This window comes from Hyla sarda, unplaced genomic scaffold (genome assembly GCF_029499605.1).
Source record: "Hyla sarda isolate aHylSar1 unplaced genomic scaffold, aHylSar1.hap1 scaffold_944, whole genome shotgun sequence".
Classification (NCBI taxonomy): domain Eukaryota; kingdom Metazoa; phylum Chordata; class Amphibia; order Anura; family Hylidae; genus Hyla; species Hyla sarda.
This window is the reverse complement of record NW_026610974.1, coordinates 47037-63586: the sequence shown is the minus strand read 5'-3', so window position 1 is coordinate 63586 and position 16550 is coordinate 47037. Positions and strand designations below refer to the sequence as shown.

Genomic DNA, 16550 nt, shown 5'->3' with positions numbered 1-16550 from the left:
ACTCCTCGGGGGAATGAGGGGTACACGGCCCCAAACAGTGTCCGGAATAGAGGCCGATATATGGCATTTTCTCTCATAGACATTGAGCGGAATAGGCCACATTAGAATTCGCGATATTTCGCTAATATATTGACAAATATTCGTACAATTTGCGGCCTTTTTTTTTTACTATGCGCCATAAAATTAACATGCACAATATCGCGTGATCTTCAGCAAACATGATCAGTCTCATAGGCCCATATGTGAATGTCTGACACTGTAACGAGTATTGGAGCCTTGTTTAAACCATAAGCTTGAAGCAGGGAGGGATGATCACTGTGATATGACAAAAAAAAGAAAAATGCAAATATTCAAGATAAATATTCGCATTGCGAATGTATGCGCCCAACACGTCTATTAGACATGTCATATATAAGTATAATGGTGACTTTATCCCCGTTCTCTCTATCACTTTCCCCTTTCTCCTCTTTCTCCCCGGATTATATTGCGGCATCTCTCTTCTCTCCTGGCGGCCCGAACACTCCCCGGAGCCCGATCAGAGGTGACAGCTCCTGCCCCGCAGCTCCAACAAGGAGATCACATAATTCATCACCTTGGAGACTGGAAATCTGTAACTCCACATCCTAATATACAAGCTCTTCTATATTACATCACTTTATTATTATGTTTTGTTATATCAAGCACAATGCAGATGTATGTATATATTCTAGACTCTTCCAACCCTGATTATCCTATACCAGATATAAGAGCAGCTGAACTTGTTGTGTTGTTATTACAAGTCTTAGTCACCATCTATCGTTGTATCTATTTGTGTCTCAATTAGAACCTGAGAAAATATAAATATTCGACGTTACACTTTGGTAACATGTAAAGATTAGAATACAAATCTCTCACCAGCAGGTGTCACTATTGTAACACAATGTATCTGATCTGTATAAACTGTAACTGTAAGGATTTATACTGTTTTAATAAATATAGCGCCATCTACTCGCCGCACAGTTCTAGTTCTTTATTCCATTCATTGTACAACAGCGACATCTTGTGTCAATTAACAGCAATTACATTGGTGATTATCAGGTTCCCGACAATTCTGTGGTTTCCTGTTATTACGCGGTTACCTAGTAATTCAATTAAGGATTCGATTCTAATTTGCATTAAACAGAAGGTTAACCAAATAAACCCCATAGAGATACATGTATCGGAGCCTGTATACCGGGGAGGAGATTCCCGTCACTGACAAAGTCTTCGGCTTCTCTAAACAAATACTTGAATGTGACCTTATCCTATCTAGCAGATCTGGATATAACGCTTGTCCTTGTGAATATAGCGCTAATAACAGAAAAGCTCAGGATGAATCTTTTCCAAGGAAGGGAAATTCTATCAGAGACCTCCGGCCCCTGACCGGGGAAACCTGGCAAGAGATGACAGTGCAGCCGCGATCTCATGTGTGAACTGGGACCTACTGTTCAGACACCTTATGATAATACTGGGCAGGTCTCTGCACTTGTGGTAGGAATGGAATCTACGCGGTTTAGTCCCGATCACCAATAGTTGTATTCAATGACAACCTGTGTATATAAAAATAAAAAAGTATTACTCTATTACAGTCTCTGCTCATTAACCCCTAATTCTCCTGAGAAGTCTCGTTGAGAGCAGGAAGGGGAATTACAAAAGTATACAATGTAACAACAATGTATTAATAAGAATAAACAAATGAATAAATAACTAATGTATCAACGTGGAAACTAACAGACAGGAGTCCATCATAAAGAGTGAATAAGATGTGTTGGTCCTGGAGAGACTGCACAAAACAAATAATTTATTACTTTATAATGTTACCCCGTTGTGGATGGGCTGTGGGTCTGGTGTCATCTATACAATACATGACACGGACATTCTGTAACACAGTAGGTGACATGTCCCTAATGTACATGGGCCGTGACGTCATCGGTCCCTCTGCACATTTACATTGGAAGTAGAAATGACATCATTCTATCAGAGACAGGAGGATTTATGGTTATACTTATACCGTGTTATATCCCGTTCCGAACCTGTAGGGTTGAGTCTAGTTTGTGGACTAAGCCTGTTACATTTGTATGAATTCACATTGTTATCTATATAAACCATTTATATTAATATGATACATTATCATTCCGTGCATTGTATGAGGTAAACATAATATTTTATTACATTATTAATTAGAAGATAATAAAGAAGAAGAGTTTTATTGTCCGCCCGGCTGGAGTTCCTCTTGGATGTCGGCAGTCTGATGCTTGCTGTGCGGCTCTCCACCTTTCCCGAGCACAGGAGCTGGGATTCAGCAGGCGGACTGGCTTCATACAATTGTTGTGTGGAATACAAATATGACATGGAAGTATCAGTGCAGCGGCCGGGATAGGGCTTTCTCTCCTAGGTATAATGTTCTCTGTTATCAGGACCATATATACAACCAATATAAGAATCCCCGATGTCATCCTGGTAATGTACAAGCAGGTCCTGTAATGGAGATAATCTGTGAGAGAAATCACAATAGGATCCTCGGGGTCATCACTTAACAGACGAGGGATCTGGGGATAGAAGACATTCTGTGAGGGGGAAGGATCCTACAGAGAATACGGAGTCTCTTGTATCTGGATCAGGATTCTGACTTCTTTGTTCTTCTCCTTCCATCTTCAGCCCCTCTGACCCCGTCACTGCTCTCCGCTCCCTCCGCTCTGTCCTCGCCGGTTCCCGCTATCACTGTCTCCTTTCTCACCGCTAAGCAGCCCGGACACGATCCTCCGACCCGACCACTTCTACTTCCAGAGCTTCAGTCGGGGACCGGGTTATATCTTTTAACTGCGGCATCTCCTTCCTCAGTTCCCGGCCCGAACACTCCCCGACGCCGGATCAGCTGTGACAGCTCCTGCCCGGTGGCTTCAAAACACGTTGGAGATTACAAAGAATAACAACAGGGAGATCACATAATTCCCCATCATGGAGAATCTGTATCCCCTTCCCCCTGACCTCCGGCACAGCCGGGATGTGAGAGAATATCCCCAGGGGGTAGGAGCCCCAGCTCTATGTCCAAATCCTCCTCCTCCCCCCCGCACCCGGGCCAAGTGCTCTCTGCAGACATGAGGAGACATCTGCGGGTGTTATGGGTCGGGCAGCTGTAAGGAAGATGAAGGAGAGAACAGTCATCACATCTACTTGTAGACAACTCCCCCCATCATCTCCGGGTCAGTAAATGGACACGTTGTCCGTATTATATCTATATATCCGGACAGGGAGCTGGCAGTGAGCGGAGGCGCCGCCTGTGTTACCCTCCGGGGCTCTCAGCAGCTCCAGGCCGTCTCCGCATCGTGCAATCAGCTTCCTGGACGGTAGATGTTGTAGTAAAGATCCGTGTGATGGTGACCGGTGCCGGGAATAGAAGGAACGATCCCCAGCAGCAGATTTATATTCCCGGATACACAGTGATGTGCAGATCGGGAAGACTGTGGCGGAGATCCCGGGGCCTCCTCCCGGCTCCTCCCCGGCACCTCCGATAATGACGGGTATAAACCGTTAGGGGGGATGTTAGGGAGGAGGAAGACACGGAGAAGGGGAGCTCTCCTGTCCGGTTCTAGCCGGTAAAGATATTTTATCCCGGGCAGGGAAGCACAAGGTTGTAGCGGAACTTCGGCCGGGTCCAGACGGGTTGGGGCGGGGCCTGTTCTCTGTGTCAGCCAATAGCAGCTCCGGACGGTGACATCTCAGCAGCCAATCATTGCGCAGCCGCTGTACATATAAGAGGCGCCAGCAGCTCCGGTCTCAGCATTTATCCTTCACGATATTTCTGTAGTTGTGATTTATAAGATGGCAGAAACCGCACCAGCCGCTGCTCCTCCCGCCGAACCGGCCGCAAAATCCAAGAAGCAGCCGAAGAAATCAGCCGCCAAGAAAAGCCACAAACCCTCCGGTCCCAGCGTGTCCGAGCTGCTCGTTAAAGCCGTGTCCGCCTCTAAGGAGCGCAGTGGGGTGTCTCTGGCCGCCCTGAAGAAGGCTCTGGCTGCCGGAGGATACGATGTAGACAAGAACAACAGCCGCCTGAAGCTGGCCATCAAGGGGCTGGTGACCAAGGGAACCCTGCTCCAGGTGAAAGGCAGCGGCGCCTCCGGATCCTTCAAGATCAACAAGAACCAGCTGGAGACTAAGGACAAGGCGGCCAAGAAGAAGCCGGCGGCTGCGGCCAAGAAGCCTGCAGCAGCTAAGAAAGCGACCAAATCCCCTAAGAAGCCAAAGAAGGCTCCGAGCGCGGCCAAGAGCCCGAAGAAAGCCAAGAAGCCTGCAGCGGCCAAGAGTCCGAAGAAAGCCAAGAAGCCTGCAGCGGCCAAGAGCCCCAAGAAGCCGAAGGCTGCTCCCAAGAAGGTGACCAAGAGCCCGGCTAAGAAGGCGGCCAAACCCAAAGCTGCCAAGAGCCCGGCTAAGAAGGTGACTAAAGCCAAGAAGAGCGCGGCTAAGAAATAATCGGGAGACTCGTCCTGTACTTATCCCACAAAGGCTCTTTTCAGAGCCACCACCTCCTCCAGACAGAGCTGTACGATCAATGCCCGCCCGTGTAACCCCCGGGATACATAAAGGATATAATACAGTGATATAAATCCCTTCTATATTATCATCACTTTATTATATTTTATCAATCCCAATACATCTGCCTTTACTAGTTCTAGATCCCCTTATGAACACTCAGCTGAGTCTGTTCTGTAACCAACCATTGTATCTTTCTGCCGCTGTAACACTTGTAGGGTCAGCGCTTGGGGGAAATATAATTATTGTTACAAATCGGCAACAAAAAGATTATAAATCTCTCCACCAGGTGTCACTATTGTAACACATTGTAGATCCTATGTATAAACTATAAGGATTTACACTGCTGTGATAGACGCCCTAAGGATAAACGGGATTATGGAAATTATTGATTTACCAGATATTTGGGGATAAATGTAACCCTTTGGGTAATAGGTTGTGCACATATTATTTCCCCCATCCCGAGGGTTAGTTTGCTGCTTAGTTTTATTACTATTTAAAGTCATGCAGTCCCGAATAGTGTCTGAATATAGGGGAGCGGCAGGCAATCAGTGTGAACACCCGAAATGCGGTACCGCGTCATGTCTGAGGGGACACGGGGGAGGGCGCTATTATCGGGAGTTACGTCCATCCGCAGGGAAGGCTCGAATAGGGCGAGGATGGGTCCTGCCTCTTTCTAACAAAGAACAATTGCTGACGTCACACGTATTTTGGCGGGCTCATTGGTTGTAAGAATCAGCCAATGGGATGCAGGGGTGGGGTTTACATGAACCAATGGGGACAAGACGAGGAGAATAAATGTTCTGCTCCGCGCTCGTTCTCCATCACTTCTCCGCTGTGTACGTATACAGAGGATCATGGCCAGGACCAAGCAGACCGCTCGTAAATCCACCGGAGGGAAAGCTCCCCGCAAGCAGCTGGCTACTAAGGCCGCCAGGAAGAGCGCTCCCGCCACTGGTGGGGTGAAGAAGCCTCACCGCTACCGTCCAGGTACAGTGGCTCTCCGTGAGATCCGCCGCTACCAGAAGTCCACCGAGCTGCTGATCCGGAAGCTCCCCTTCCAGCGCCTGGTAAGAGAGATCGCCCAGGACTTCAAGACTGATCTTCGCTTCCAAAGCTCGGCGGTCATGGCCCTGCAGGAGGCCAGCGAGGCTTACCTGGTGGGACTCTTTGAGGACACCAATCTGTGCGCCATCCACGCCAAGAGGGTCACCATCATGCCCAAAGACATCCAGCTGGCCCGCAGGATCCGTGGGGAGAGAGCTTAGATCTAATCGGGACCCGCATACAACACAAAGGCTCTTATCAGAGCCACCAAATTATCTATAGAACGAGCTGATTCCTTATCCTCTCCATTGTTCTGCTCCTATACTCCGCCTGTTCTCATAAGCAGGATCCCGGGATTGTTCTCTGCAGTGAACCCCCTCAGTACTGAATTATATTCAGTTACTATAGTGATGTAAATCGTGACCTCCGCAGTGTAATGTCCCTGTGTGATCGGTGCTGCTGGCTTCAGTCTCCCGACACTTGTGACTAATTGATGCATAGAGGACACTAAAGGGTTAACTCTAGGCGGAGTTATAGACCCGAATGTTCGCTCATTGGTTGATCACTGCAGTTGACCATTTTGAAATTCCCGCTCTTCTTCTGATCGTTTCTCCCTTTGTCTCGTCCTCTTCCCTGTACACGTGACTACATTCCTCTTGTTTCTGTAAATAGGAAGAAAAAGGCGGCGGAGGGGAAACTGCTGGGGCCGATCAGGGGGATTCTAGTGAGGCGGAGAGGAGAGAGGACACTATGTCCGGGGCTGACATCACAATGGTGGGTGTATACGGGGTCTTCCCTGCAGAGTATATAGAGGAGCCGCGTCCCTGTCCTATTCCAGACCTGATACCGATCACATCCTGCAGCCCGACACTGCTGAGAATGCGGCGGGGAAAGCTATCCTGTATTTTATACATTGTCATTTTGTTGTTATTTAATGTACTAAATTCCGATATTATGTCACTCAGCTGCAAGAGATCGCCCAGTGTGAACCCTGATCGTGCGGTTGTTTTACAATCCATTTTATTCCGCTGCACATCCAATCAGACAAGGGCATCTAGAGGTCAGCAGCTTTCCTTCCTACACACAGTCAGGAAAGGGACTAGAGAGGCCGCCAAATCCCTTCTTCTATACAGAATTGTTCTGACATTTGTAAGTCGGCTAGATCTTTACATATATTCCACATTGAACGGGGATTGGCCGATTAAGTCACATGCTCTGTTCTACCAAATCCTGTCAGCGATCACCGTGTATTTAGACCTGATGAAGTCTTAGTGGGGGGGAGAGATTCCCGGGCCCGTCATTGATAAAAATCCTCCCCGATGTGAATATAACGCGTGTCCGTGTGAATATAGCGCTAATAGAAAAAAGCTCAGGACTAATCTATTAATAGTAAATCATCTCCTAGACCTCCGGTGTTCTCTATCCGAATAAGTGTCCGAGAATCTCAGCCTCCTGGGAGGGAAGGGATAGAGAATGGGATACTAATAATGGAAGGGAAAAGAATGGAGCAAAAGGAACAATTAAATTCGAATAAAAAGAGGAAAGTTACAGGGAATAAAATATATATATATATATATATATATATATATATATATATATATATATATACCATTTATTATGAAGCATAAAAGTAATCTCAGGACCCTGTGGTTATTAATGTTATTGGTTAAAATAGACCCCACCGATCTCTCCCCTTCAGGCTTCCATGCACGGCCGATTTATTCACAAGCTGAGCCGAGACAGCAGGAGGGTGAGCGTACACCGGCCTTTTACTATTAATTCAGGACTATAATTTACGAATATTGCGCATAGGACTCACAATTTCATTGGTAGCATACACACAGTGCGATATCATACATTGTGTCCAACCAAAACTATTCAAATGGTGTTTTATGTTTCTTTATTGGAATTAATATTGAGACATTTTCTTAGTAACAAAGTGTTTCTAGTGTCTCATTCGTTACATCTAACGGGATTGTTACTTTTTATAACAGCTCAGCCTTTCCTTCACTTCACCGATCTGTCTGTTTTACTAGTGCAATAATGGGTTAACTATTTTATGTGATTACTATCTATTTTAACAATAATACTAGTATCTAAAGGGCTCTGAGATGACTATTATGTTTCATGATCAATGTTATTGTTCTCCGAGAGACCCAGCTGAGACTATCTAGTTTACTACAACTTTCCTCGTTTTATTCTTAATTATATTTGTGTCATTTATATTTGTATTTATTCATTATTCTCATTCTACAGCGATAACTGTAGAATGAGCGGGAAAATAACAGTTCTATAGCCGGATACCGAGCACTTATTGGCTGATCTCCGGCCGGCTCTGGGGCGATTATTCCCGGTCACTGTATACAGCGAGTGCCGGGATCTTTATGTAACCAACGATGGAGAAGCGCTGACCCCTGATCGGCTGGATGGAGGCCGCGCTGTGTAATGCGGCTGGAGATCCGATGTGTTCAGGAGCTTCCATTACACAGGAGGCTACAGTATAGGGGGCGCCATCTCTACACTGCGGTCCCGTCTATTGTGGAGGATCCGTAAACTACATCGTGAGAAAACGTATTCATTTCGAGACTTAACCCTTCCAATACAAACTACATTCTGCACAACCCACACGGTGTCCTATACTAGATAAAATGTGCCGGATGTTGTTTAATCCCTATAACAGCCCAGATCCCTATCACACCCGAGATCAGCGGCGCCAGCTCTGTAGGAGACAATGTGGTGGCTCTTAGAAGAGCCTTTGGTGTTCGGGATGATCTGGGATAAGCGGTGATCACTTGCTCTTGGCCGCTTTGCTGCTCTCGGTCTTCTTGGGCAGCAGCACGGCCTGGATGTTGGGCAGGACGCCTCCCTGGGCGATGGTCACCCCACCCAGCAGCTTGTTCAGCTCCTCGTCATTGCGCACGGCCAGCTGCAGGTGACGGGGGATGATGCGGGTCTTCTTGTTGTCCCGGGCGGCATTACCGGCCAATTCCAGGATCTCAGCGGTTAAATACTCCAGCACAGCGGCCAGGTAGACCGGAGCACCGGCGCCCACCCTCTCGGCATAGTTCCCTTTGCGGAGAAGCCTGTGAACACGACCGACGGGGAACTGGAGTCCTGCCCGGGATGAGCGGGTCTTGGCCTTAGCCCGAACCTTCCCTCCTTGTTTGCCGCGTCCAGACATAAATATTGCTGAAACAAACATAAAAACTCAAGAGAAGTCTCTCTGTGATGTAACTGAGATATTCTTTCTGCTGCCTTTTATATGTTTCTGCTCCGCCCTTCGGCTCCCGTGATTGGGTAGATTTGAATCCTGCCAATGGTGACGAGACTTGAAGAAACACCAATGAACTGCCCTGGGCGGGGCTTAAGACGCTCCCACAGGTCACATGACTTGCTCCTCCAGTAGAACAGTGAGCAGACAGCATTTCTTATTTGCATGGGCTGCATATAAATACGGCTGCGGTGGGAGGAGGAAGCATCATTATTCTCTCTGTTCTAGTGAAGAAGGATTGTGAGTGATCATCATGCCTGATCCCGCCAAGTCTGCACCAGCCCCCAAGAAGGGCTCCAAGAAAGCCGTGACCAAGACTCAGAAGAAGGACGGCAAGAAGCGGAGGAAGACCAGGAAGGAAAGCTATGCCATCTACGTGTACAAGGTGCTCAAGCAGGTCCATCCTGACACCGGCATCTCCTCCAAGGCCATGGGCATCATGAACTCCTTTGTCAACGATATCTTCGAGCGCATCGCAGGGGAAGCCTCCCGCCTGGCTCACTACAACAAGCGCTCCACCATCACCTCCCGGGAGATCCAGACCGCCGTGCGCCTGCTGCTGCCTGGAGAGCTGGCCAAGCACGCCGTGTCCGAGGGCACCAAGGCCGTCACCAAGTACACCAGCGCCAAGTAACCTGCTCCGCCTCCTGCTGTCACCCCAAAGGCTCTTCTAAGAGCCGCCACATTGTCTATAATAGAGCTGGGGCTTCTCCTGTCTGTATTCCCCGTATTCTCTTCTGTATATGTGGCCGCTATTCTGTCAGTACAGTCTATTGATACTATATATATTCTGCTCCGGGATCGGGTGAGATCAGAGCGACTGCTGCGGTTCTCACTGACTGCAGGATGTATATTCTCCTGTGGTGGAGCGGGGGGCGCTGTAGAGTTCTCCGAAGTTAACCCATTGCCTGATCTGTCTTGTGATCAGTATCTCCTCCACCAGATTCCCCGATTATTTCTTCTATAATCTCCGCGGTCCTGATCGATCACACAGCCTTACTGGAGTGAATTGTTGCGGTAACGCTATAATATGTAGTCTGCACAATCTATAAATCCTAATTTACTGACCGGGGAATCTATTGATCGGTATCGCCGGGGATCGGTAGAGCCCGACTCTACACAGCAGGAAGGACACCACAGTATCAGAGTATTTCTCCGCTCATAGGCAGCATTAATTCTATATAAATCCCGATGGGCCAATGTTCATTTATTAATGCCCCTTTCCACACTCACACATTGGCTGATCACAGGATGTTCAGGGTTTGAATTTCCCGCTTCCTCCAGACCCGATAACAATGGAGAGATCCCCCTCATTCTCGTGTATGTCACCAATAAAGATCCTAATCCTATGCGCAATGCTCGCACAGCTGCCGTTGGTTATAATCTTTGGAAATTATTTATAGTCATGAATTATAAGAAAGTCTGGTGTAGAGAACCGCACACCGCTCCCACTCATACACCGATCACCCTCCCGCTGTCTCGGTCTCAGCTTGTGAATAAACCGGCCGTGCATGGAAGCCTGAAGGGGAGAGATCAGTGGTGTCCAGGTGCGGTCTGGATGTTCCCAGTGATAATACTGGAGTAGAGTCCTCGCTAAAGAGTTAATGATGATTGAAAGTTGTCACAATCTAGCGCTTGTTTTTTGCGCAAATAAAAATGATTTTCCAGTTGTCTGGTCACATAGATGGGGGTAACCAGACGCATTTCAGTGGTTTAGATTATCTATTGTAACCAATAATACTAGTAGCCCTGTGATAACTTTTATGCTTCATGATAAATGTTTTATTTTTTGCCTCTTTCCTCGTTTTATTGGTATTAGTTTTAATGTTCCATCTTGATTTTTTTTAAATCATATTTTAATTTTACTTTCAGAAGATTCATCCAAAGCTTTTCTATAGTTAACGCTATATTCACACGGACACGCGTTATAGCCAGATCGGGAAGGGTTTTATCAATGACGGGCCCGGGAATCTCTCCCCCACTAAGACTTTATCAGGTCTAAATACACGGTGATCGCTGACAGGTAAAATAGATTGTAAAACAACCGCACGGTCAGTGTTCACACTGGGCGATCTTTTCCAGTAATTTAATACATAGAACAATAAAATAATGTATAAAAAATAATTTCCCTGCCGCCTCCTTTTCAGGTGAAGGGAGTCAGGCTGCTGGGGGAGGGTGCAGGATGTGATCGGTATCAGGTCTGGAATAGGACAGGGACGCGGCTCCTCTATATACTCTGCAGGGAAGACCCCGTATACACCCACCATTGTGATGTCAGCCCCGGACATAGTGTCCTCTCTCCTCTCCGCCTCACTAGAATCCCCCTGATCGGCCCCAACAGTTTCCCCTCCGCCGCCTTTTTCATCCTATTTACAGAAACCAGAGGAATGTAGTCACGTGTACAGGGAAGAGGACGAGACAAAGGGAGAAACGATCAGAAGAAGAGCGGGAATTTCAAAATAGTCAACTACGGTGATCAACCAATGAGCGAACATTCGGGTCTATAACTCCGCCTAGATTTAACCCTTTAGCGTCCTCTATGCACCACTTACGGTCACAGGTGTCGGGAGACTGAAGCCAGCAGCACCGATCACACAGGGGCAATGCAGAGGACACGATCTACATCACTATAGTAACTGAACTCAGCACCGAGAGGGTTAACTGCAAAGAACAATCCCGGGATCCTGCTTATGAGAACAGGCGGAATATATATATATATATATATATATATGCGCAATTTGCTTGGGTGTGAACAGCGCCATTAACATACAGGTGTTATATAGAGTGAAGGCTCATTTGTCCGGATAGCGGGATATAGAAGGGTCTTACCGGGATATTATCAGGAGATTTGCATGTTCTATAACACGGACTCTTTAGGGAGGTAATGAGTGATATGGTGGGGAGGGAAGTAATGTAATCTGGAGAAGATGAATGTAGATTGTAACAGTAACTATAATCACGGAGGAAGATGAGGGCAGTAGTCAGAACATTCAGAGGAGATCCCCCGGAGCAGATAGGAGGGAAATACCGATAGACTGATCAGGTGCAGCGATTATGGCAGGACAGGGAAAAACAAACACCGCAACCACAAGAGCAAAACACCGATCACACAACCTCTCAGTAGAGAAGACACAAGGAATTGTAGCCTTTCCATAGAACATGTGGGCGGCTCTGAGAAGAGCCTTTGGGTTGATGTGATGGAGCCGAGTAGAAGCAGAATTAACCTCCGAAGCCGTAGAGAGTGCGGCCCTGTCGCTTGAGGGCGTACACCACGTCCATAGCGGTGACGGTCTTCCTCTTGGCGTGCTCGGTGTAGGTGACGGCGTCACGGATGACGTTTTCCAGGAAGACTTTCAGGACACCGCGAGTCTCTTCATAGATGAGGCCGGAGATGCGCTTCACACCTCCCCTGCGAGCTAGACGGCGGATGGCAGGCTTGGTGATGCCCTGGATGTTATCCCGGAGCACCTTCCTGTGCCGCTTGGCTCCGCCCTTACCGAGACCTTTCCCTCCTTTACCGCGTCCAGACATCTTCTCTATGTAGCGAGTAGACTGCAAGATACTGAGTGCGGCCGAGTCCGGCTTATATGGCACATGGGTGGACCTGAAAGAAAACTGGAACAAAGATGACATCATCCGGGGGGCGTTTCTTTTAACCACATTTACATTCCTGACCCTCCCCCCTTTCCGTTGATTGGCTGAACACGAGACAAGAAGGTTTTGAATTTCCCGCCCATTCCAAAACGTTTGCTGCATTTTTCCGATTCTAAATAATCAGTTTTTTTTTCTTACCGCGATTCTCCCCAACATTCTAGAGAAGAGCAGTCGTCATTGTACCGAGCGGGAATGGTGATCGGGCAGGTGTGTGAGCTGTATGTTACACACATGGGAGAGGATCAATAGCAGCACAATAATCTGTCAGGTGTATAATGTGTGTGCGGGGAGCAGCAGATGGCAGAACAAATCTTGTGAATGGATCGATCACTCGGGCAGCATTACCAGGTCTACAGGACTGCTCACCCCCGGGCACCAAGACTCTGCACACATTGTACGACATTATATGGAGCCCCGATATGTGCAATGAGAGTGACCGAGAATAATCGTCCGAGAGCCTGATCCCACGTGTTAATACCATAAAAACAAATAAACCCATCAATTCTCAGGATGGATAACACCATGTGTACAACCAGTTAACGAAAGAGTTAAATGTACCTCCAAATTTGGGTAAATCAATAACTTCCTTAAATCACATCTATCCATAGAGATCGTCTATTTATCACAGCAGTATAAATCCTTACAGTTACAGTTTATACAGATCAGATACATTGTGTTACAATAGCGACACCTGGTGGTGAGAGCTTTGTATTATACTCTTTACATGTTACCAAATTGTAACAAGTAATATTTCCCAGGTGCTGACACAAGTTACAGAGATACAAATAGATACAACTATGGATGTTGACTAAGACTTACACCCCCTGCTTATTCTATACCAGATATAAGAGCAGCTGAAATTGTTGTGCTGTTATTGTAAGAGTCTGTAAGATGATCAGGAACAAATAAATACATCTGCATTGTGCTTGATATAACAAAACATAATAATAAAGTGATGTAATATAGAAGAGTTTGTATATTAGGATGTGGAGTTACAGATTTTCCATCTCCCAGATCCTGAATTATGTGATCTCCTTGTTGGAGTTGTGGGGCAGGAGCTGTGGATTTATAGTGTTTTGTTTAGTTTTTTAATTTAATCCATAATTACATTAATACCCATAAAATCTAATTATGAATTAAATTATTTAATTGTTCACTATTGATGCATCCACTAGTTATTGATCATTAATACATTGATTAATTATTATGGTTGTAAATATTTATAAATTGTATGATCCATGTAAAAGGTGGATATCATGGGGGATAGAGATGAGCGAACTTACAGTAAATTTGATTTGTCACAAACTTCTCAGCTCGGCGGTTGCTGACTTTTCCTGCATAAATTAGTTCAGCTTTCCAGTGCTCCGGTGGGCTGGAAAAGGTGGATACAGTCCTAGGAAAGAGTCTCCTAGGACTGTATCCACCTTTTCCAGCCCACGGGAGCACCTGAATGCTGAACTAATTTATGCAGGAAAAGACATCAACTGCCGAGCCGAGAAGTTTGTGACAAATCGAATTTACTGTAAGTTCGCTCATCTCTAATGTGGGATATTAATGAATTCGTGTTGTGGAAAGTTATTTGTGTAGACTGATTTTTCAGCAGTGTTTTTTGGCGCAAGGTGTTAAAAAAAAGGAGTTACTGGAAGATATTTCATTTGCGCAATAGTTACCAAAGTGTGGTCCAGGTTTACTTAGGTTTTTGACTTTTCAAAGAACTTTGCCCTCAAAATTTGTGACTTTTAGAAAAGACTCTGGTTTCTGAGCTATTCGGTTTGTCACACAATAAAAGCACAAAAAGTGACTGCGCCTGGCAACTTGCTACAAAAGGAAACAAAAAGAAAATCCAAATAACTTGATAAATCCCCCCACCCCATGTTCCTTATAATATGATATAATGGCATAATATGATATGTATCATGTTAATCCAGGGATCCCTCTAGTGGTGTAGAGTAATAGTGCAGCAAGTTTTTCTTAGATATCAAGAACATGGAGGCCGTGATTGTGACATAATGACCACGCCCCCTTGTGACATCACATCACACCCACTCTATTCATGTCTATGGGAGGGGACGTGTTAGCAGACACGCCCCCTCCCATAGATATGAATGGAAGGGGTGCGGCATGACCATGACATAACCACAACTGCCCCAGGAACCCTGCATTTGTTTAGAAAGTCGGGTGTTGCGGGAGATCACGGAGGTCCTGCTACTGGGATAGGGGATAAGATGTCTAGCAGTGGAATACTTCTTCAGGGCAGGCAGTTGCACCCACCCCACTTCTTGACAAAGATTCAAAACACGTATTGAGGTGGTGGTGGGGTGTACTCTCTGAGTCCTCAGCATGTCAATAACCGGTAACTAATACTGTTTGTAAATCATATGGCATAATAGCGTGCACTATGAGGGAGATGTGACACTGTTGGTTGATAGTTGTCTCTGGGAATATTCCAATATGTGCACCCTATCTTGTGTTTTTGGGGTTGGTGTTTTTTAGGGGTGGGCCATTTTAAAATGGGAGGGCTCTCTGTTGCTGTATGTAATCCTTTTTGTAAATAATAAAGCATTTTGTGGACACTTTCTTGTGTCAGTCTATTATAGGTTATTTAATTTTTGGAAACACTTGGAAAAAGCCATTGTGTGTTCCGATACCTTAGTGTGCATTTTAACACTGGAAGAAACCTGACAACAACCAGGGATATTTTATCCACCCTCAAGGGTAGAATCAGAGAGAGTATTCAGTGCAGTAGGATCCGTCATCACCCCTAAGACAACAAGTCTGCCAGCAGCATGGAACATGTAACCTCCTGTGCCAGATGCCACTGAGAAGACAGTACAACCGCCACCCCTGCATCATATAGATCACATACCAAATAGATCATATTCATCACATAGGTCAGTGATGGCAAACCGTTTTGAGCCCGAGTGCCCAAACCGTAATAAACACCAACTTTTTTTTTTCCCCTCAAAGTGCCAGCACAGCAATTAAATCAGAATACTGAGGTTTAGGTTTAGAAAAAACAACTTAGGTAGGCAGTATGTTCCCCCACAATAGGTAGGCAGTATGTTCCCCCACAATAGGTAGGCAGTATGCTCCCTCACATTAGGTTGTAGTTCCCCCACATTAGGTAGGCAGTATAGTTCCCCCACATTAGGTTGTTGTAGTTCTCCCACATTAGGTTGTAGTTCCCCCATATTAGGTTGCAGTCCTCCCACATTAGGTGCAGTATAGTTCCCCCACAGACATACAACCTTCAGCCATATATAGTGTATGGCTGGAGGCTGTATGTCTGTGTACGGCCTCACAGTGCTCCATCCATCGCTCCTCTGGTCAGGGGTCATGACCTAATCTTAATAGACCATAGCAGTAGGTCCCGGGACCGGAGGAGTGGTGGTCGGAGCGCCGAAGCTGAAGTGTAGCTGGTAAATTACCATGTTGGCCAGCGCGCGTCATCCTCCTAGATGCTTCGCTCCTTCGTTCCTATGGGCGCACGCATGCACTACCTCCCTGCGGCCCCTGCATTTTTAAAGTTAACGCGGGGCCGGAGAAAGGTAATCAGGGACATCTTTGTGTCCGAAAAGATCTTTCGGGACACAGGGATTTCCCGGTTTACCCTGCCTGGCAAACTATGGCTGCGTGCCCACAGAGGGGGCTTGGCGTGCCACCTATGGCACGCGTCCCATAGGTTCGCCATCACTGACATAGGTCATATAGAGGTGTAAATAATAGATATTATATACAATCCTGTATTCAGGATATGGATCCTTCTTCATGGCATAGTCAAGTACATCATATTGATCATATAGACCATATTAGTCAATAAATAATTTCCTCCATTATGTGAAGTACCCATCTACTATAAAGCAGATCACATTGATCAGTATCCCATACATTGATAACCACTGTGGTCATATAAGGTAATGTAATGAAGAAAATTGTGTGTCTGTAGTGGAATATTACCCTCTGCACAGGGACACACTTTTCTGCTGTACAGCCGTCTCACTCCATAACCTCTAATCCTAATCCTATC

The 16550-nt window shown here is 46.3% G+C and overlaps 4 protein-coding genes across 4 annotated transcripts; 2 read left to right on the top strand and 2 right to left on the bottom strand.

The window, feature by feature from the left end:
• Positions 1–3818: 3818 nt before the first annotated feature.
• On the top strand, positions 3819–4491 carry LOC130350363 (histone H1B-like). The gene has a single exon (XM_056554874.1). The coding sequence runs from the start codon at positions 3841–3843 to the stop codon at positions 4489–4491; it is 651 nt and encodes a 216-aa protein (XP_056410849.1). The 5' UTR covers positions 3819–3840.
• A 3782-nt stretch (positions 4492–8273) lies between these two features.
• Positions 8274–8779, bottom strand: LOC130350368 (histone H2A type 1). Its single transcript, XM_056554878.1, has one exon. The coding sequence runs from the start codon at positions 8777–8779 to the stop codon at positions 8387–8389; it is 393 nt and encodes a 130-aa protein (XP_056410853.1). The 3' UTR covers positions 8274–8386.
• A 343-nt stretch (positions 8780–9122) lies between these two features.
• On the top strand, positions 9123–9623 carry LOC130350373 (histone H2B 1.1). Its single transcript, XM_056554884.1, has one exon. The coding sequence runs from the start codon at positions 9123–9125 to the stop codon at positions 9501–9503; it is 381 nt and encodes a 126-aa protein (XP_056410859.1). The 3' UTR covers positions 9504–9623.
• Positions 9624–12088: 2465 nt separating this feature from the next.
• Positions 12089–13784, bottom strand: LOC130350365 (histone H4-like). Its single transcript, XM_056554876.1, has one exon. It carries the CDS (start codon positions 12623–12625, stop codon positions 12089–12091), a length of 537 nt encoding a protein of 178 aa, XP_056410851.1. The 5' UTR covers positions 12626–13784.
• Between the last annotated feature and the right edge of the window lie 2766 nt (positions 13785–16550).